The sequence below is a fragment of the Crocodylus siamensis genome, chromosome 6 (assembly GCF_052110815.1).
Source record: "Crocodylus siamensis isolate JL-2025a chromosome 6, ASM5211081v1, whole genome shotgun sequence".
Lineage (NCBI taxonomy): Eukaryota > Metazoa > Chordata > Crocodylia > Crocodylidae > Crocodylus > Crocodylus siamensis.
Genome location: NC_143400.1, coordinates 45,615,639 through 45,631,104, shown reverse-complemented (window position 1 = coordinate 45,631,104; position 15,466 = coordinate 45,615,639). Strand labels below are relative to the sequence as shown.

The window sequence follows — 15,466 nt, the reverse complement described above, 5'->3', positions numbered from 1 at the left end:
GAGCTCATCTGGGCCTGCCGACTTAAAGGCATCCAGTTCTTCCAAGTGACCCTGCACCACCTCAGGGTCCACGCATGGAAGTCTGGTGCCTTGCTGCTGCCTCCCTACACTCCCACTGAGAGACTTGTCATGCCTCTCGCTTAGGAACACTGAGGCGAAGAACTCGTTGAGGAGTTCAGCCTTGTCCCCTCTGTCCGTCACCAATTGTTTCTGCCCACTTAGCAGAGGTCCTATTCCTCCCTGGGCCTTCCTTTTACTCCCTGTATATCTAAAAAACAATTTCTTATTGTCTTTTACTTGGGTTGCCATCCTCAGCTCCATGGTAGCTTTGGCCTGTCTAACTGCCTCCCTACAAGCACGAGCAGAAGAGGTATATTCCTCTTTGGTGATCTCTCCCTGTTTCCACTTTTTATGTGCTCCCCTTTTGGCCCTTAGTCTGCCCTGGATTTCTCTGGTCAGCCAGGGAAGCCTCCTGGCCCCTTTCCCTCTTTTACCTCTCACGGGGATCGTCTCGCTTTGTGCTCGAAGGATAGTTTCCTTAAGGCACAGCCATCCTTCTTGGGCTCCCATCATTTCAAAACTACTACTCTGCAGTGCATCCTTCACTAATAGCCTGAGTTCACTGAAATCAGCTTTCCTAAAGTCCAGCACGTTCACCCTACTAGTTATCTTACCCACTCGACGCCTTATGTTGAATTGTATTTTTAGGTGATCACTGTCCCCCAGATGGCTACCGATCTGTAGGTCCCCTACTATGTCATCCCCCGTTGCCAATACCAGATCCAGTAAGGCATTCCCCCTAGTGGGACCATGTACCTCCTGCGTCAGGTGGAGGTCCTGTACACAGGTTAGAAACCTGCGTGAGCGGTGGGACTTTGCTGTCTGTGTCTCCCAACAGATGTCCGGGTAGTTTAGGTCCCCCATGACCACCGCCTCTTTAGCCTTTATGGTCTCCGAGAGTTGCCGATGGTGGGAAGGGGAGTGAAGGGAGTGCAACTTGGTGCTTCAGGGATGCACAGTAAATGCCTGCCTGGACCTGTAGGTTTCTGAACTCCATCAGGACCAGGAATTTGCCAGGGAACTGGCTGAGGCTCTACGCGCTCGGTGCATGGTTGTCATGGGAGACTTCAGCTACCTGGACACCTCATGGGAAGAGCACTCGGCCAAATCCAATTGGTCGCAAAGCTTCCTCACGTGTGTGGACGAGCTCTACCTGACTCAAGGAGTCTATGAATTGACAAGAGGTAAAGCCTTGCTGGACCTGGTACTGGCTAAAGGGCAATACCTGGTCAGTGACCTCAGAATTGATGGAAAGCTGGGTGATAGTGACCATGAGCTGATCACCTTAACTATCCATCGCAAAGCTGGCAAGTCAGAAATCCTTATCTTCAAGAAGGCCTTTGACTTTAAGAAGGCCTTTGACACCGTATCCCATACCATCCTTCTAAATAAACTCAGGAGATTTGCCTTGGATGATTATACGGTAGACTGAGTAGCAAACTGGCTCAGGGGTCGCACTCAGAGAGTGGTGGTGGATGGGTCGGTGTCAACCTGGAAAGCTGGGTGCAGTGGAGCTCCTGAGGGCTCAGTTCTGGGGCTGGTGCTGTTCAACATCTTCATCAGCGATCCGGATGAAGGGGTGGGAAGCATCCTGTCCAACGAGGAACAGTGGGCATAAGCTACTGGAGACTAAGTTTAGACTGGACATTAGGATAACATTCTTCACGGTCAGGGTTGCCAGGATCTGGAACGGGCTTCCAAGGGAGGTGGTGCTCACCCTATCCTTGGGGGTCTTCAAGGGAGACTGCATAGGCACTTGGCAGGGATCACATGATCCCAGGTTTGGTGACCCTTTTCTGGCCTGCCTGGGGCAGGGGGTCGGACTAGATGGCCCACTGAGGTCCCTTCTGACCCTAGAATCTATGAATCTATAAACTGCAGGAAAGCTGACTTTGACAAGCTCAGGAGGCTTGTTGTCGCGGGCCTAAGGGACCACAGCTCAACAGGAAGAGGAATCCCAGAGGAGTGGTTGCTCCTCAAGGGAGCAATCCTGATAGCACAAGGGATGGCCATCCCGTCTCAGAGGAAGGATAGCAAAAGGGCACAGCAACCCGCTTGCCTCAGCAGGGAACTTGAGGACCTCCTATGCCTGAAAAGAAAGACTTATAAAGGTTGGAAAGCTGGAAGTACCACCAAGGAGGAGCACTCAGCACTGGTCTGTAGCTGCAGGGAGAGGATCATCAAAGCCAAGGCTGCAACCAAGCTCCATCTGGCTTTGGAAAAAAAGCAAGGGTAACATTGGACCACTGCTGAACCAAATTGCACAGCTGATAACAGACCCCCAGGTAAAGACCAACCTGCTTTTTGGGTGCTTTGCATCAGTTTTTCATCAGTCCAACAGGACCACCCTGCCTAGCAAGACGCAGGATGGCCAGGGTGAGGGCATATTTATACCTAGTATCAGTGTTGATCTAATAAAGGATCACCTTGAGAAGCTGGACACCTTCAAGGCAGCTGGGCCTGACAGATTACACTCTGGAGTACTCAAGGAGCTGGTAGGTGTCATAGCCCAACCATTGGCGAGAATATTCGAAAACTCTTGGTGCTCAGGTGAAGTACCTGAAGACTGGAAGAGGGCCAATGAACCCATCTTCAAGACAGGGCAGAAAGTAGATCCCAGGAATTACAGCCCAATCAGCTTGACACCTACTCTGGACTCATTCAAGAAATGCTTGGATGCTTATCTTGCTGGGACCCTTTGACCCTAGCTGACTTCCTGCTCGTCGGGCAGGGGGCTGGACTTCATAATCTTCAAGGTCCCTTCCAGCCCTAATGTCTATGAAATCTATGAAGGAGTCCCACCAGGGGGACAAGGGGTCCCAAAGGTCTTTGTACAGCTCTTTGGCCTGTGTAGCCAGTGGGGTGAAGTGTTCCGGGGTACAGGCTGGGGTGCGGACAGTAGTCACCTGAGGCACGGGTGATGTCCAGACCAAGCTCCCAAAGAGTATGGGTGGATCTAAAAGGGTCCAGCATCAGAGCTGGAGACACAAGCACTAGCCAGAGGCAGGGCATCAGAGAATAACAGAAATGCAGAACCAGCCAGGAGCCAAGACAAGTCAGGAGTCTAGCCACAAGCAGGAATCAAAGCCAGAGCCAGGACCGATATCAGGAGGCATGAGTCAATGGCAAAAACACACAGAGATCAGGAGCATGGACTGCAATCTTTGCCCAGCCACGGACACCACAGGCCGGGCCCGGAGCAGATGGAGCCAGTTCTGACTGCCCCGTGCAACACAGGGCACTGCTCAGTCTATCAGCTTAGTTATTAATCAATAAGCGTACCTCCAAGTCATAAGCAGTATCCTGGCGCAACAGAATAATTTTCTGTGTTAAGGTCACTAACATTAACTAATAATACGGTCAAGTGTGAATAACTGCTTCTGGGGAAGGAGCTCATTAGCAGTCGAACTTAACAACTGATGTTTTGGGCTCTGGATAAGAATTGAGCTGTGTGTAGTCAGCTAGAATCCTATTGAAATAACCAGGGTCTTTTCTAACCTATTGTAGCCTCAGCTGTTTTAAGGAAACTTATGCTCAGCCGCAGAAATGTGGCTAAAACAGGTCCCAAAGCCTGTAGACAGCTTCCCTTTTTAGCAAAGTAAAAGAAAAGAATGGGACTAATAGCCTTCCCAGGTGCGGAGGGAAAGACATAAGACAGTCCTCTCTCCCAGTACTGTGATATACCCAAGCCACAGACCCCAGCTAAATAGCACCTTCCAAGTTTCCAAAGTCTCAGGAGAACAAAGATATTTGAATAACACCAGTCAGACTATTTGTTGATAAACCACATATAAATACTGGACATTAACAGGGTGGGGTTTGGAGATACCTCAGCAAATTCAGCACAATATGCTGCCATTCTGCATGCCACCCTCCTCCTCCCTCTCGTGTCCCCCTACCCCATATAGATGTGAATCGGTATGGAGCTGTTGCTAGATGGGTATAGGGACCAATGCTTCTCGTGCTTTGGCTACAATCGATAAAAATTAGATTGTACCCTGTTGCTTTCCTCTTGACCTGACTTGGGGGATCGTAAACATTTACCTGCGAAGGGGGAACAGCTGAGCATTGCGAAGGGTGCGTGAATCCTGAGTTGGGGCACGAACATTGCAGCTGTCCCTTAATACTGTCTAAGCTTGCAGAAGGGTCCTGAACACAGATGGGCTGTAGGCTCAGTCCCTGAAAGACTGAATGAACACGGGTTTTTGGTGACACCAGAAGAGAATGGGAATCCGCGGTGCCACCGCTAGAGGGACCCCCGAGGCCCTGGGATGGGAGGCTGCTTTGAGGCAGAAGGTGGAGGTGGGATGAAGGCTGCACACAGAGCCCCAGCCCCTGGGGACAGACACGCTGCTGTTGCGCTGAGGGCAGGATGGCCCTGCTTCTGCTGGCCTCCTTGGTGGGATTTGCAGAGCTTGGTGAGGGGCAAGCAGAGCCGAGGGGGAACTGTGATCTCAGCAAGGCGCAAGGGGAGAGCTCAGTGAGCTGAGCAAGGGAGCACTGGGGTCACCAGGGTGCAGGGGGCAGGCAGGGAAGGGCAGGGGGACAGGGGCATGCAGGGGGGCTGCAAAGGAGGAGGGTGAGAAGGGTGCAGGATGGGCAGCGTGCAGGGGCATCAATCTCCAGAGAAGCAGCTATGTGAATGAATGAATGAATGACAGGGACGAATAAACAGACACCCGAGCTAGTGCTGAAGGGCTGATGCAGACACACAGACGTGGTGGTCAGACAGGTGGGCTGAGGGATGAGACACAGCGCAGGGAAGAGGGCACTGATGCATGGATGCCGCACACTGTGAGATGAATGATGGGTGAACACTGAGACACTACTCAGGGAGAGACAGACAGGAGAGCTGTCTGACAAGGGATCTCTGCCTTTCCAGCCCGTGCTCAGCAGGACTCCGTCTCCCAGGCCCCCTCGGCGTTGGTGATCCCAGCAGGGCACACGGCCACCTTGTCCTGCAGTTTCTCCACCAGTGACAGCTACCCATACCTCTTCTGGTACCGGCAGCGCCCAAACCGGTCCCTGGAGATGCTGATGCAGCTCCACAAAGCTCAGTGGAGGAAGCAGGCGGGGAGGCTGTCTGCGGAGCTGCATGTTGGGAACTCCTCGGGGTGGCTGGCGATCCAGGGCACCACGCTGCAGGACAGTGCTGGGTATCTCTGCGCACTGAGTCGCACAGAGGGCCCTGGCGGCTGCTGCACCGTACAGAAAGGTGTGGGCGGCTCTGTGCTGGGCTCATCCCCCTCTTTCCTCTGCACTGCACAGCAGGAGGGGAAGAAGGAAATGGAGAGACAGTCAGATGGAGGGACAGGCAGCTGCATGTTGCCATGACCCAGCTGACACGGGTGAGCAATCCCCCTCCTTGCTGGCTACCTTGGGCTGCTCATTAAGTCCCTAGGGATTGCTGTGTGGTGAGACAGCCTGGAGCTGGGCAAGGTTGTGCAGAAGGGCTGGTGGCCTTGAAGCAGTGTTGGCACCCTTTACAGCCTCACGGCCCCTCTGTACCTTTCCTGGGTTTTGTAGCATCTCATAGCGTCCCCTAGCCCCTCCTCATCCTGTCTGCAGCTCCGGTGTCGAGGAGGAAGAGGACCCTCCCCACCGCCTGCCTCCAGCCCAGGCACCTGCAGCCCAGGGCTGCCCCAGAGCCCAGAGCCTCCCCGAAGGGCGCAGGGGCTTGTGGAGGGACACAGGAGGTGTGAACGCTGGGGAACAGGAGCCGATGGGCAGGTGACAGACAGACAGAGAAGGAGCTCACTCCAGGGACAGCGAGAGGGCAGGGAGCCCAGCGCCTCCTGGACGGCTGAGGAGGTGGACACACAGATTGGCTCCACCAGACAGACTGCGGAGCGGGAGCCAAGCCCTGGCCCTGCCATGCAGGGTCCCTGCAGCCTCCTCCTCCTCCTCTGCGGTGAGTAGCATCCCCCACCTGCGCTGCCCTGCTCCAGGGGGCTGGTTTCCCTGCTTCACTCTCTGCTTTCCTCCCCCAGGGGCAGCGAGATGGGCCCTGGCCCAGGTGTCCCAGCCACCCCGGCTCACGGCGCTGGAAGGAGGACAGCTCCACATCCCCTGCAACCACAACATCACCCCACATGGGACGATGTACTGGTACCGGCAGCCCGCACAGGGTCGGGGGTCCCTGATTTTCCTGGGGAGCGGGTACGATGGGGCCTCACCCGCGGGGGAACTCACCATGGCAGTGCACCCGGCCTCCCGCTCCAGCACCCTCTCCCGGGACGGTGCCAGGCTGCAGGATGCTGGCATCTACTACTGCGCCACAGTGGACACAGTGACAGGGGCAGAGGCACCAGCTGCATCAAAACCCCCGGCCCGCCTTCCTGCCACGTGCACCCAGGGCACAGGCTGTTGGCTGCTCCTCCCTGGCTCCCCTCCCACATGGCCACTCCGCATCACCTCCAGGGGCACCGTGGGTCCTGCGAAGGGGCTCATCCAGCCTCAGCTCCAGGTGACACCAGGCTGTGCCCAGCAGCTGGCTCCGGGGTCTCAGCTGCTTGCTAGAGGAGCGGGTGCCCAGGCTCAGGCTGCTCGCTCTAGAGAAGTGTTTGTCAAATACGCTAGGCTCAGGGCCCCTCAGAAATGGCCAGGTCTGAGCTTCCACTTGTTTTTTTTCACTCCGGAAAAGGACAGGAGCAATTCTCCTGTGGTGAGATATGGAGGGAGCACAGCGGGGCGGGATGATTTTCACATCACGGCTTGCTATTGGCAATCTCTGAGTTCGTCTTGATGGTCGTGGCTGTGCAGATAACAGTGCTGCCCTTGTGGCGTACACCTGAAACAAGCTGAAGGGAAGCAGGGTGCGGGCGACGTTGTTGGGAACCAGTGCTCTGGAGCAGGGAGGCCCAACCTGGAGTAGTTCCTGAGGATCGCCCCACTGCCCGCACTGCTCCTGGATCACCGGTGCCACTGGCTGCCGTCCTGGCTGCCCTGTCACATGCCCCTGCTTCCTTAGGGGCCCCAATGCCTTTGTGAACCCAGCCCTCAGTCTCCTCACTCCCACATGCCACAGCCCCAGAGGCTGGGGGGAAGTATTAATTATGGATGCTCAGGTGCTCAGGCAGCGCATCTCTGACAGCGCATTAGCCTCCTAAGGGTTGCTCTGCCCCAGGGACATGGGATTGCTTGAACTTGGAGAAGTTGTAGAAAGTCTGGGAGAGGGAAATAGAAATGTTTAGGGGGATGGGTACGTAGCTTCTCAGGAGAGACTGAAGGAACTGGGCCTATTCAGCCTGCAGAAAAAGAGGCTGGGGTGGGGCAGTTGGGAGGGATATTCAGCATTTAACAGGAGCCTTTATCTCCCTGATGAGAGCTTCGACAGTGGCTGGAGCTAGTCACTAGAGCAGTCTCAGCAGTGGCAGGTGAGAAAACAAGGAGGAACGGTCTCAGGCTGTGGGAAGGGAAGTTCACGGCGCTGCAAGGAGGACGGCTGCACTTCGCCTGCAACCAGAACGCCACACCCCACTATACAGTGTTGTGGTACTGGCAGCCCCTGGAGCGCCGGGGGGCAGACTTTTCTGGGGAGCGGGCACAATGAGGTCTCACCTGCAGGGGAACTCACCTTGGCTGCGGGACAAGGCCTCCCGCTCCGACAGTCTCTCCCAGGTTGGTGCCAGGCTGCATGATGCAGGTGTCTACTACTGTGTTGTGGACACTCAGTGATGGGGTCGGAGGCACCAGCTGCACAGAAAACCCGAGACTGACTTCCTGCTGCCACGTGCTGGGGGCTGTCACACCTTCTGGGCCCTTCCCAGCTGAGGAGGAGCTCACAGGGGTTGGCTCCAGCAGCTGACCTGGTCCATGCGCTCTCACAGTCATGGTACATGCCCACGTCCCTCGCTGGCAGGCATTTGCATGTTGCAGCTCAGCCCTGGCCCCTCCTCATCCTGTCTGCAGCTCCGGTGTCGAGGAGGAAGAGGACCCTCCCCACCGCCTGCCTCCAGCCCAGGCACCAGCAGCCCAGGGCTGCCCCAGAGCCCAGAGCCTCCCCGAAGGGCGCAGGGGCTTGTGGAGGGACACAGGAGGTGTGAACGCTGGGGGAACAGGAGCCAATGGGCAGGTGACAGACAGACAGAGAAGGAGCTCACTCCAGGGACAGGGAGAGGGCAGGGAGCCCAGCGCCTCCTGGACGGCTGAGGAGGTGGACACACAGATTGGCTCCACCAGGCAGACTGCGGAGCGGGAGCCAAGCCCTGGCCCTACCATGCAGGGTCCCTGCAGCCTCCTCCTCCTCCTCTGCGGTGAGTAGCATCCCCCACCTGCGCTGCCCTGCTCCAGGGGGCTGGTTTCCCTGCCTCACTCTCTGCTTCTCCTCCCCCAGGGGCAGCAAGATGGGCCCTGGCCCAGGTGTCCCAGCCACCGCGAGCTCGTGGCGCTGGAAGGAGGACAGCTCCACATCCCCTGCAACCACAGCTTCACCCCACATCAGAGGATGTACTGGTACCGGCAGCCCACACAGGGTTGGGGGTCCCTGATTTTCCTGGGGAGCGGGTTCGATGGGGCCTCACCCGCGGGGGAACTCACCATGGCAGTGCACCCGGCCTCCCGCTCCAGCACCCTCTCCCGGGACGGTGCCAGGCTGCAGGATGCTGGCATCTACTACTGCGCCACAGAGGACACAGTGACAGGGGCAGAGGCACCAGCTGCATCAAAACCCCCGGCCCGCCTTCCTGCCACGTGCACCCAGGGCACAGGCTGTTGGCTGCTGCCCTGGTTCCCCTCCCACCTGGCCACTCCGCATCAACTGCAGGGGCACCGTGGGTCCTGCGAAGGGGCTCATCCAGCCCCAGCCCCACCTGACACGAACCTGTACCCAGCAGCTGGCTCCAGGGTCTCAGCTGCTTGCAAGAGGAGCGGGTGACCAGGCTCAGGCTGCTCCCTCTAGAGAAGTGTTTGTCAAATACGCTAGGCTCCAGGGCCCCTCAGAAATGGCCAGGTCTGAGCTTCCACTTGTTATTTTCACTCCAGAAAAGGACAGGAGCAATTCTCCTGTGGTGAGGTATGCAGGGAGCAGAACTGGGCAGGATGATTTTCACACCATGGCTTGCTATCGGAAATCTCTGAGTTCGTCTTGATGGTCATGGTTGTGCAGATGAGAGTGCTGCCCTTGTGGCGTACCCTTGATAGAAGCTGAAGGGAAGCAGGGTGCTGGGGCTTGTTGTTGGGAACCAGTGCTCTGCATGGGAGAGACCCAACCCAGATTTGGTCCCAAGGTTTGCTCCACTGCCCGCACTGCTCCTGGATCACCGCTGCCCTGGCTCTCCTCCCAGATGGCCCTCTGCTTCCTTAGGGGCCCCAATGCCTTTGTGAACCCAGCGCTCGTCCTCCTCACTCCCACATCCCACAGCCCCACAGGGTGGGAGGAAGTATCAATTATGGATGCTCAGGTGCTCTGGCAGTGCATCTCTGGCAGCGCAGTAGCTTTGTAATGGCTCCTCTGCCCCAGGGACATGGGATTGCTAGAACTTGGGAAAGTTGTAGAGAGTCTGGGAGAGGGCAATGGAAATGGCAAGGGGGATGGGTATCTGGCTTCTCGGGAGAGACTGAGGGAACCGGGCTTATTCAGCCTGCGGAAAAGAAGACTGGGGGCAGGATGGGGTTAATAGGAGCCTTCAACTCCCGGAAGTGGGGTTCACAAGGGGAAGGAGCTGAACTTCTCTCAGTGGTGGAAGGAGAGAGAACAAGGAATAATGGGCTCAAATTGCAGAAAGGGAAGTTGAGGTTACATATCAGGCAAACTTTCTGACTAAAAGGGTTGTGAAACACTGGAATAGGTTACCCAGTGAGATTGTGAAGACTCCACCGTTGGAGGCATTTAAGATCAGGCTAGATAAATCCTTAGCTGGGATGATCTATTTGGGGATGACCCTCGGTGTTGGACTATATGTGACCACCCCATCTCCCTTCCAACCCTCATTGTCTATGATCCTCTTATATGCACCAATGATGAAAGCTGTAAAGCTCCATGTTGTGCAAATGCTTGTAGTGTGTAGTGCATAATACTGAAAAAGGGATATTACATGCTTATGGTGTATCAGGGTGCTTGCACTGGCATCAGTAAGGGAAGTAATAAGTACGGGGGGGCGAGGGCAGTATAACTGCCTGGGTGGGGTTTGAAGAGACCACAGCAAATTCACCACAACATGCTGCCATGCTGCATACCACCCTCCTCCTCCCTCTTGTGTCCCCCTACCCCATATAGATGTGAATCGGTATGGAGCTGTTGCTAGATGGGTATAGGGACCAATGCTTCTCGTGCTTTGGCTACAATCGATAAAATTTGAATTGTAGTCCTGTCGCTTTCCTCTTGACCTGACTTGGGGGATGGTAACCGCTTACCTGTGAAGAGGGAACAGCTGAGCATTGCGAAGGGTGTGTGAATCCTGAGTTGGGGCACGAACATTGGAGCTGTCTCTTAATACTGTCTAAGCTTGCAGAAGGGTCCTGAACACAGATGGGCTGTAGGCTCAGTCCCTGAAAGACTGAATGAACACGGGTTTTTGGTGACACCAGAAGAGAATGGGAATCCGCGGTGCCACCGCTAGAGGGACCCCCGAGGCCCTGGGATGGGAGGCTGCTTTGAGGCAGAAGGCGGAGGTGGGATGAAGGCTGCACACAGAGCCCCAGCCCCTGGGGACAGACACGCTGCTGTTGCGCTGAGGGCAGGATGGCCCTGCTTCTGCTGGCCTCCTTGGTGGGATTTGCAGAGCTTGGTGAGGGGCAAGCAGAGCCGAGGGGGAACTGTGATCTCAGCAAGGCGCAAGGGGAGAGCTCAGTGAGCTGAGCAAGGGAGCACTGGGGTCACCAGGGTGCAGGGGGCAGGCAGGGAAGGGCAGGGGGACAAGGGCATGCAGGGGGGCTGCAAAGGAGGAGGGTGAGAAGGGTGCAGGATGGGCAGCGTGCAGGGGCATCAATCTGCAGAGAAGCAGCTATGTGAATGAATGAATGAATGACAGGGACGAATAAACAGACACCCGAGCTAGTGCTGAAGGGCTGATGCAGACACACAGACGTGGTGGTCAGACAGGTGGGCTGAGGGATGAGACACAGCGCAGGGAAGAGGGCACTGATGCATGGATGCCGCACACTGTGAGATGAATGATGGGTGAACACTGAGACACTACTCAGGGAGAGACAGACAGGAGAGCTGTCTGACAAGGGATCTCTGCCTTTCCAGCCCGTGCTCAGCAGGACTCCGTCTCCCAGGCCCCCTCGGCGTTGGTGATCCCAGCAGGGCACACGGCCACCTTGTCCTGCAGTTTCTCCACCAGCAGCAGCTACCCATACCTCTTCTGGTACCGGCAGCGCCCAAACCGGTCCCTGGAGATGCTGATGCAGCTCCACAAAGCTGAGTGGAGGAAGCAGGCGGGGAGGCTGTCTGCGGAGCTGCATGTTGGGAACTCCTCGGGGTGGCTGGCGATCCAGGGCACCACGCTGCAGGACAGTGCTGGGTATCTCTGCGCACTGAGTCGCACAGAGGGCCCTGGCGGCTGCTGCACCGTACAGAAAGGTGTGGGCGGCTCTGTGCTGGGCTCATCCCCCTCTTTCCTCTGCACTGCACAGCAGGAGGGGAAGAAGGAAATGGAGAGACAGTCAGATGGAGGGACAGGCAGCTGCATGTTGCCATGACCCAGCTGTCACGGGTGAGCAATCCCCCTCCTTGCTGGCTACCTTGGGCTGCTCATTAAGTCCCTAGGGATTGCTGTGTGGTGAGACAGAGCCTGGAGCTGGGCAAGGTTGTGCAGAAGGGCTGGTGGCCTTGAAGCAGTGTTGGCACCCTTTACAGCCTCACGGCCCCTCTGTAACTTTCCTGGGTTTTGTGGCATCTCATAGCGTCCCCTAGCCCCTCCTCATCCTGTCTGCAGCTCCGGTGTCGAGGAGGAAGAGGACCCTCCCCACCGCCTGCCTCCAGCCCAGGCACCTGCAGCCCAGGGCTGCCCCAGAGCCCAGAGCCTCCCCGACGGGCGCAGGGGCTTGTGGAGGGACACAGGAGGTGTGAACGCTGGGGGAACAGGAGCCGATGGGCAGGTGACAGACAGACAGAGAAGGAGCTCACTCCAGGGACAGCGAGAGGGCAGGGAGCCCAGCGCCTCCTGGACGGCTGAGGAGGTGGACACACAGATTGGCTCCACCAGACAGACTGCGGAGCGGGAGCCAAGCCCTGGCCCTGCCATGCAGGGTCCCTGCAGCCTCCTCCTCCTCCTCTGCGGTGAGTAGTATCCCCCAGCTGCACTGCCCTGCTCCAGGGGGCTGGTTTCCCTGCTTCACTCTCTGCCTTTCCCCACCCAGGGGCAGCGAGATGGGCTCTAGCCCAGGTGTCCCAGCCACCCCGGCTCACAGCGCTGGAAGGACGACAGCTCCACATCCCCTGCAACCACAGCTTCACCCCACATGGGACGATGCACTGGTACCGGCAGCCCGCACAGGGTCGGGGATCCCTGATTTTCCTGGGGAGCGGGTACGATGGGGCCTCACCCGCGGGGGAACTCACCATGGCAGTGCACCCGGCCTCCCGCTCCAGCACCCTCTCCCGGGACGGTGCCAGGCTGCAGGATGCTGGCATCTAGTACTGCGCCACAGTGGACACAGTGACAGGGGCAGAGGCACCAGCTGCATCAAAACCCCCGGCCCGCCTTCCTGCCACGTGCACCCAGGGCACAGGCTGTTGGCTGCTGCCCTGGCTCCCCTCCCACATGGCCACTCCGCATCACCTCCAGGGGCACCGTGGGTCCTGCGAAGGGGCTCATCCAGCCTCAGCTCCAGGTGACACCAGGCTGTGCCCAGCAGCTGGCTCCGGGGTCTCAGCTGCTTGCTAGAGGAGCGGGTGCCCAGGCTCAGGCTGCTCGCTCTAGAGAAGTGTTTGTCAAATACGCTAGGCTCAGGGCCCCTCAGAAATGGCCAGGTCTGAGCTTCCACTTGTTTTTTTTCACTCCGGAAAAGGACAGGAGCAATTCTCCTGTGGTGAGATATGGAGGGAGCACAGCGGGGCGGGATGATTTTCACATCACGGCTTGCTATTGGCAATCTCTGAGTTCGTCTTGATGGTCGTGGCTGTGCAGATAACAGTGCTGCCCTTGTGGCGTACACCTGAAACAAGCTGAAGGGAAGCAGGGTGCGGGCGACGTTGTAGGGAACCAGTGCTCTGGAGCAGGGAGGCCCAACCTGGAGTAGTTCCTGAGGATCGCCCCACTGCCCGCACTGCTCCTGGATCACCGGTGCCACTGGCTGCCGTCCTGGCTGCCCTGTCACATGCCCCTGCTTCCTTAGGGGCCCCAATGCCTTTGTGAACCCAGCCCTCAGTCTCCTCACTCCCACATGCCACAGCCCCAGAGGCTGGGGGGAAGTATTAATTATGGATGCTCAGGTGCTCAGGCAGCGCATCTCTGACAGCGCATTAGCCTCCTAAGGGTTGCTCTGCCCCAGGGACATGGGATTGCTTGAACTTGGAGAAGTTGTAGAAAGTCTGGGAGAGGGAAATAGAAATGTTTAGGGGGATGGGTACGTAGCTTCTCAGGACAGACTGAAGGAACTGGGCCTATTCAGCCTGCAGAAAAAGAGGCTGGGGTGGGGCAGTTGGGAGGGATATTCAGCATTTAACAGGAGCCTTTATCTCCCTGATGAGAGCTTCGACAGTGGCTGAAGCTAGTCACTAGAGCAGTCTCAGCAGTGGCAGGTGAGAAAACAAGGAGGAACGGTCTCAGGCTGTGGGAAGGGAAGTTCACGGCGCTGCAAGGAGGACGGCTGCACTTCGCCTGCAACCAGAACGCCACACCCCACTATACAGTGTTGTGGTACTGGCAGCCCCTGGAGCGCCGGGGGGCAGACTTTTCTGGGGAGCGGGCACAATGAGGTCTCACCTGCAGGGGAACTCACCTTGGCTGCGGGACAAGGCCTCCCGCTCCGACAGTCTCTCCCAGGTTGGTGCCAGGCTGCATGATGCAGGTGTCTACTACTGCGCTGTGGACACTCAGTGATGGGGTCGGAGGCACCAGCTGCACAGAAAACCCGAGACTGACTTCCTGCTGCCACGTGCTGGGGGCTGTCACACCTTCTGGGCCCTTCCCAGCTGAGGAGGAGCTCACAGGGGTTGGCTCCAGCAGCTGACCTGGTCCATGCGCTCTCACAGTCATGGTACATGCCCACGTCCCTCGCTGGCAGGCATTTGCATGTTGCAGCTCAGCCCTGGCCCCTCCTCATCCTGTCTGCAGCTCCGGTGTCGAGGAGGAAGAGGACCCTCCCCACCGCCTGCCTCCAGCCCAGGCACCAGCAGCCCAGGGCTGCCCCAGAGCCCAGAGCCTCCCCGAAGGGCGCAGGGGCTTGTGGAGGGACACAGGAGGTGTGAACGCTGGGGAACAGGAGCCGATGGGCAGGTGACAGACAGACAGAGAAGGAGCTCACTCCAGGGACAGGGAGAGGGCAGGGAGCCCAGCGCCTCCTGGACGGCTGAGGAGGTGGACACACAGATTGGCTCCACCAGACAGACTGCAGAGCGGGAGCCAAGCCCTGGCCCTGCCATGCAGGGTCCCTGCAGCCTCCTCCTCCTCCTCTGCGGTGAGTAGCATCCCCCACCTGCGCTGCCCTGCTCCAGGGGGCTGGTTTCCCTGCCTCACTCTCTGCCTCTCCTCCCCCAGGGGCAGCAAGATGGGCCCTGGCCCAGGTGTCCCAGCCACCCCGAGTCGTGGCGCTGGAAGGAGGACAGCTCCACATCCCCTGCAACCACAGCTTCACCCCACATCAGAGGATGTACTGGTACCGGCAGCCCACACAGGGTTGGGGGTCCCTGATCTTCCTGGGGAGCGGGTTCGATGGGGCCTCACCCGCGGGGGAACTCACCATGGCAGTGCACCCGGCCTCCCGCTCCAGCACCCTCTCCCGGGACGGTGCCAGGCTGCAGGATGCTGGCATCTACTACTGCGCCACAGAGGACACAGTGACAGGGGCAGAGGCACCAGCTGCATCAAAACCCCCGGCCCGCCTTCCTGCCATGTGCACCCAGGGCACAGGCTGCTGGCTGCTGCCCTGGCTCCCCTCCCACCTGGCCACTCCGCATCACCTCCAGGGGCACCGTGGGTCCTGCAGAAGGGGCTCATCCAGCTGACACCAAGCTGTGCCCAGCAGCTGGCTCCGGGGTCTCAGCAGCTTGCAAGAGGAGCCGGTGCCCTGGCTCAGGCTGCTCCCTCTAGAGAAGTGTTTGTCAAATACGCTAGGCTCCAGGGCCCTCAGAAATGGCCAGGTCTGAGCTTCCACTTGTTTTTTCACTCCAGAAAAGCACAGGAGCAATTCTCCTGTGGTGACGTATGGTGGGAGCACAGCTGGGCGGGATGAATTTCACATCACTTGGAAATCTCTGAGTTCATCTTGACGGTCATGGTTGTGCAGATAACAGTGCTGC

General features: G+C 57.9%; 3 protein-coding genes across 6 annotated transcripts; 1 reads left to right on the top strand and 2 right to left on the bottom strand.

Moving 5' to 3' along the window:
* Positions 1–3,884: 3,884 nt before the first annotated feature.
* Positions 3,885–7,893, bottom strand: LOC149862564 (uncharacterized). Of its 2 annotated transcripts, XR_016442847.1 has the most exons (4): positions 7,637–7,893; positions 6,475–6,860; positions 5,053–5,320; positions 3,885–4,247 (listed from the first exon to the last, which is right to left on the bottom strand). XR_016442847.1 is itself a non-coding variant. In XM_090050556.1 (3 exons), the coding sequence occupies exons 1-3, from the start codon at positions 7,891–7,893 to the stop codon at positions 5,115–5,117; spliced, it is 849 nt and encodes a 282-aa protein (XP_089906682.1). In that variant the 3' UTR covers positions 3,885–5,114. The 2 variants fall into 2 exon arrangements, 1 of the variants encoding a protein (XP_089906682.1); XM_090050556.1 differs by having other exon boundaries at positions 3,885–5,320.
* Positions 7,892–8,874, top strand: LOC149862563 (uncharacterized). Its single transcript, XM_090050560.1, has 2 exons — positions 7,892–8,315; positions 8,396–8,874. Exons 1-2 carry the CDS (start codon positions 7,892–7,894, stop codon positions 8,872–8,874), a joined length of 903 nt encoding a protein of 300 aa, XP_089906686.1.
* A 1,556-nt stretch (positions 8,875–10,430) lies between these two features.
* LOC149862562 (uncharacterized) lies at positions 10,431–15,017 on the bottom strand. Of its 3 annotated transcripts, none has more exons than XM_090050558.1 (5): positions 14,908–15,017; positions 13,948–14,066; positions 12,786–13,171; positions 11,362–11,629; positions 10,431–10,556 (listed from the first exon to the last, which is right to left on the bottom strand). In XM_090050558.1, the coding sequence occupies exons 1-5, from the start codon at positions 14,977–14,979 to the stop codon at positions 10,490–10,492; spliced, it is 912 nt and encodes a 303-aa protein (XP_089906684.1). In that variant the 5' UTR covers positions 14,980–15,017; the 3' UTR covers positions 10,431–10,489. The 3 variants fall into 3 exon arrangements, with proteins under 3 accessions (XP_089906684.1, XP_089906685.1, XP_089906683.1); XM_090050559.1 differs by lacking the exon at positions 14,908–15,017 and adding an exon at positions 14,180–14,765; XM_090050557.1 differs by lacking the exon at positions 14,908–15,017 and having other exon boundaries at positions 13,948–14,765.
* Positions 15,018–15,466: the final 449 nt, after the last annotated feature.

Excerpts from the sequence above, each read along its gene's own strand:
- LOC149862564 (XM_090050556.1), bottom strand. The coding sequence starts at position 7,893 with ATGACTGTGAGAGCGCATGGACCAGGTCAGCTGCTGGAGCCAACCCCT. Across the intron at positions 6,861-7,636 it reads GGCCTTGTCCCGCAGCCAAG|CTTGTTTCAGGTGTACGCCA; the intron begins GTGAGTTCCCCT and ends GCTTCCCTTCAG. Across the intron at positions 5,321-6,474 it reads GACCCACGGTGCCCCTGGAG|TGCAGAGGAAAGAGGGGGAT; the intron begins GTGATGCGGAGT and ends CCTGCTGTGCAG.
- LOC149862562 (XM_090050557.1), bottom strand. The coding sequence starts at position 14,204 with ATGACTGTGAGAGCGCATGGACCAGGTCAGCTGCTGGAGCCAACCCCT. Across the intron at positions 13,172-13,947 it reads GGCCTTGTCCCGCAGCCAAG|CTTGTTTCAGGTGTACGCCA; the intron begins GTGAGTTCCCCT and ends GCTTCCCTTCAG. Across the intron at positions 11,630-12,785 it reads GACCCACGGTGCCCCTGGAG|TGCAGAGGAAAGAGGGGGAT; the intron begins GTGATGCGGAGT and ends CCTGCTGTGCAG.
- LOC149862563 (XM_090050560.1), top strand. The coding sequence starts at position 7,892 with ATGGTACATGCCCACGTCCCTCGCTGGCAGGCATTTGCATGTTGCAGC. Across the intron at positions 8,316-8,395 it reads CCTCCTCCTCCTCCTCTGCG|GGGCAGCAAGATGGGCCCTG; the intron begins GTGAGTAGCATC and ends CTCCTCCCCCAG.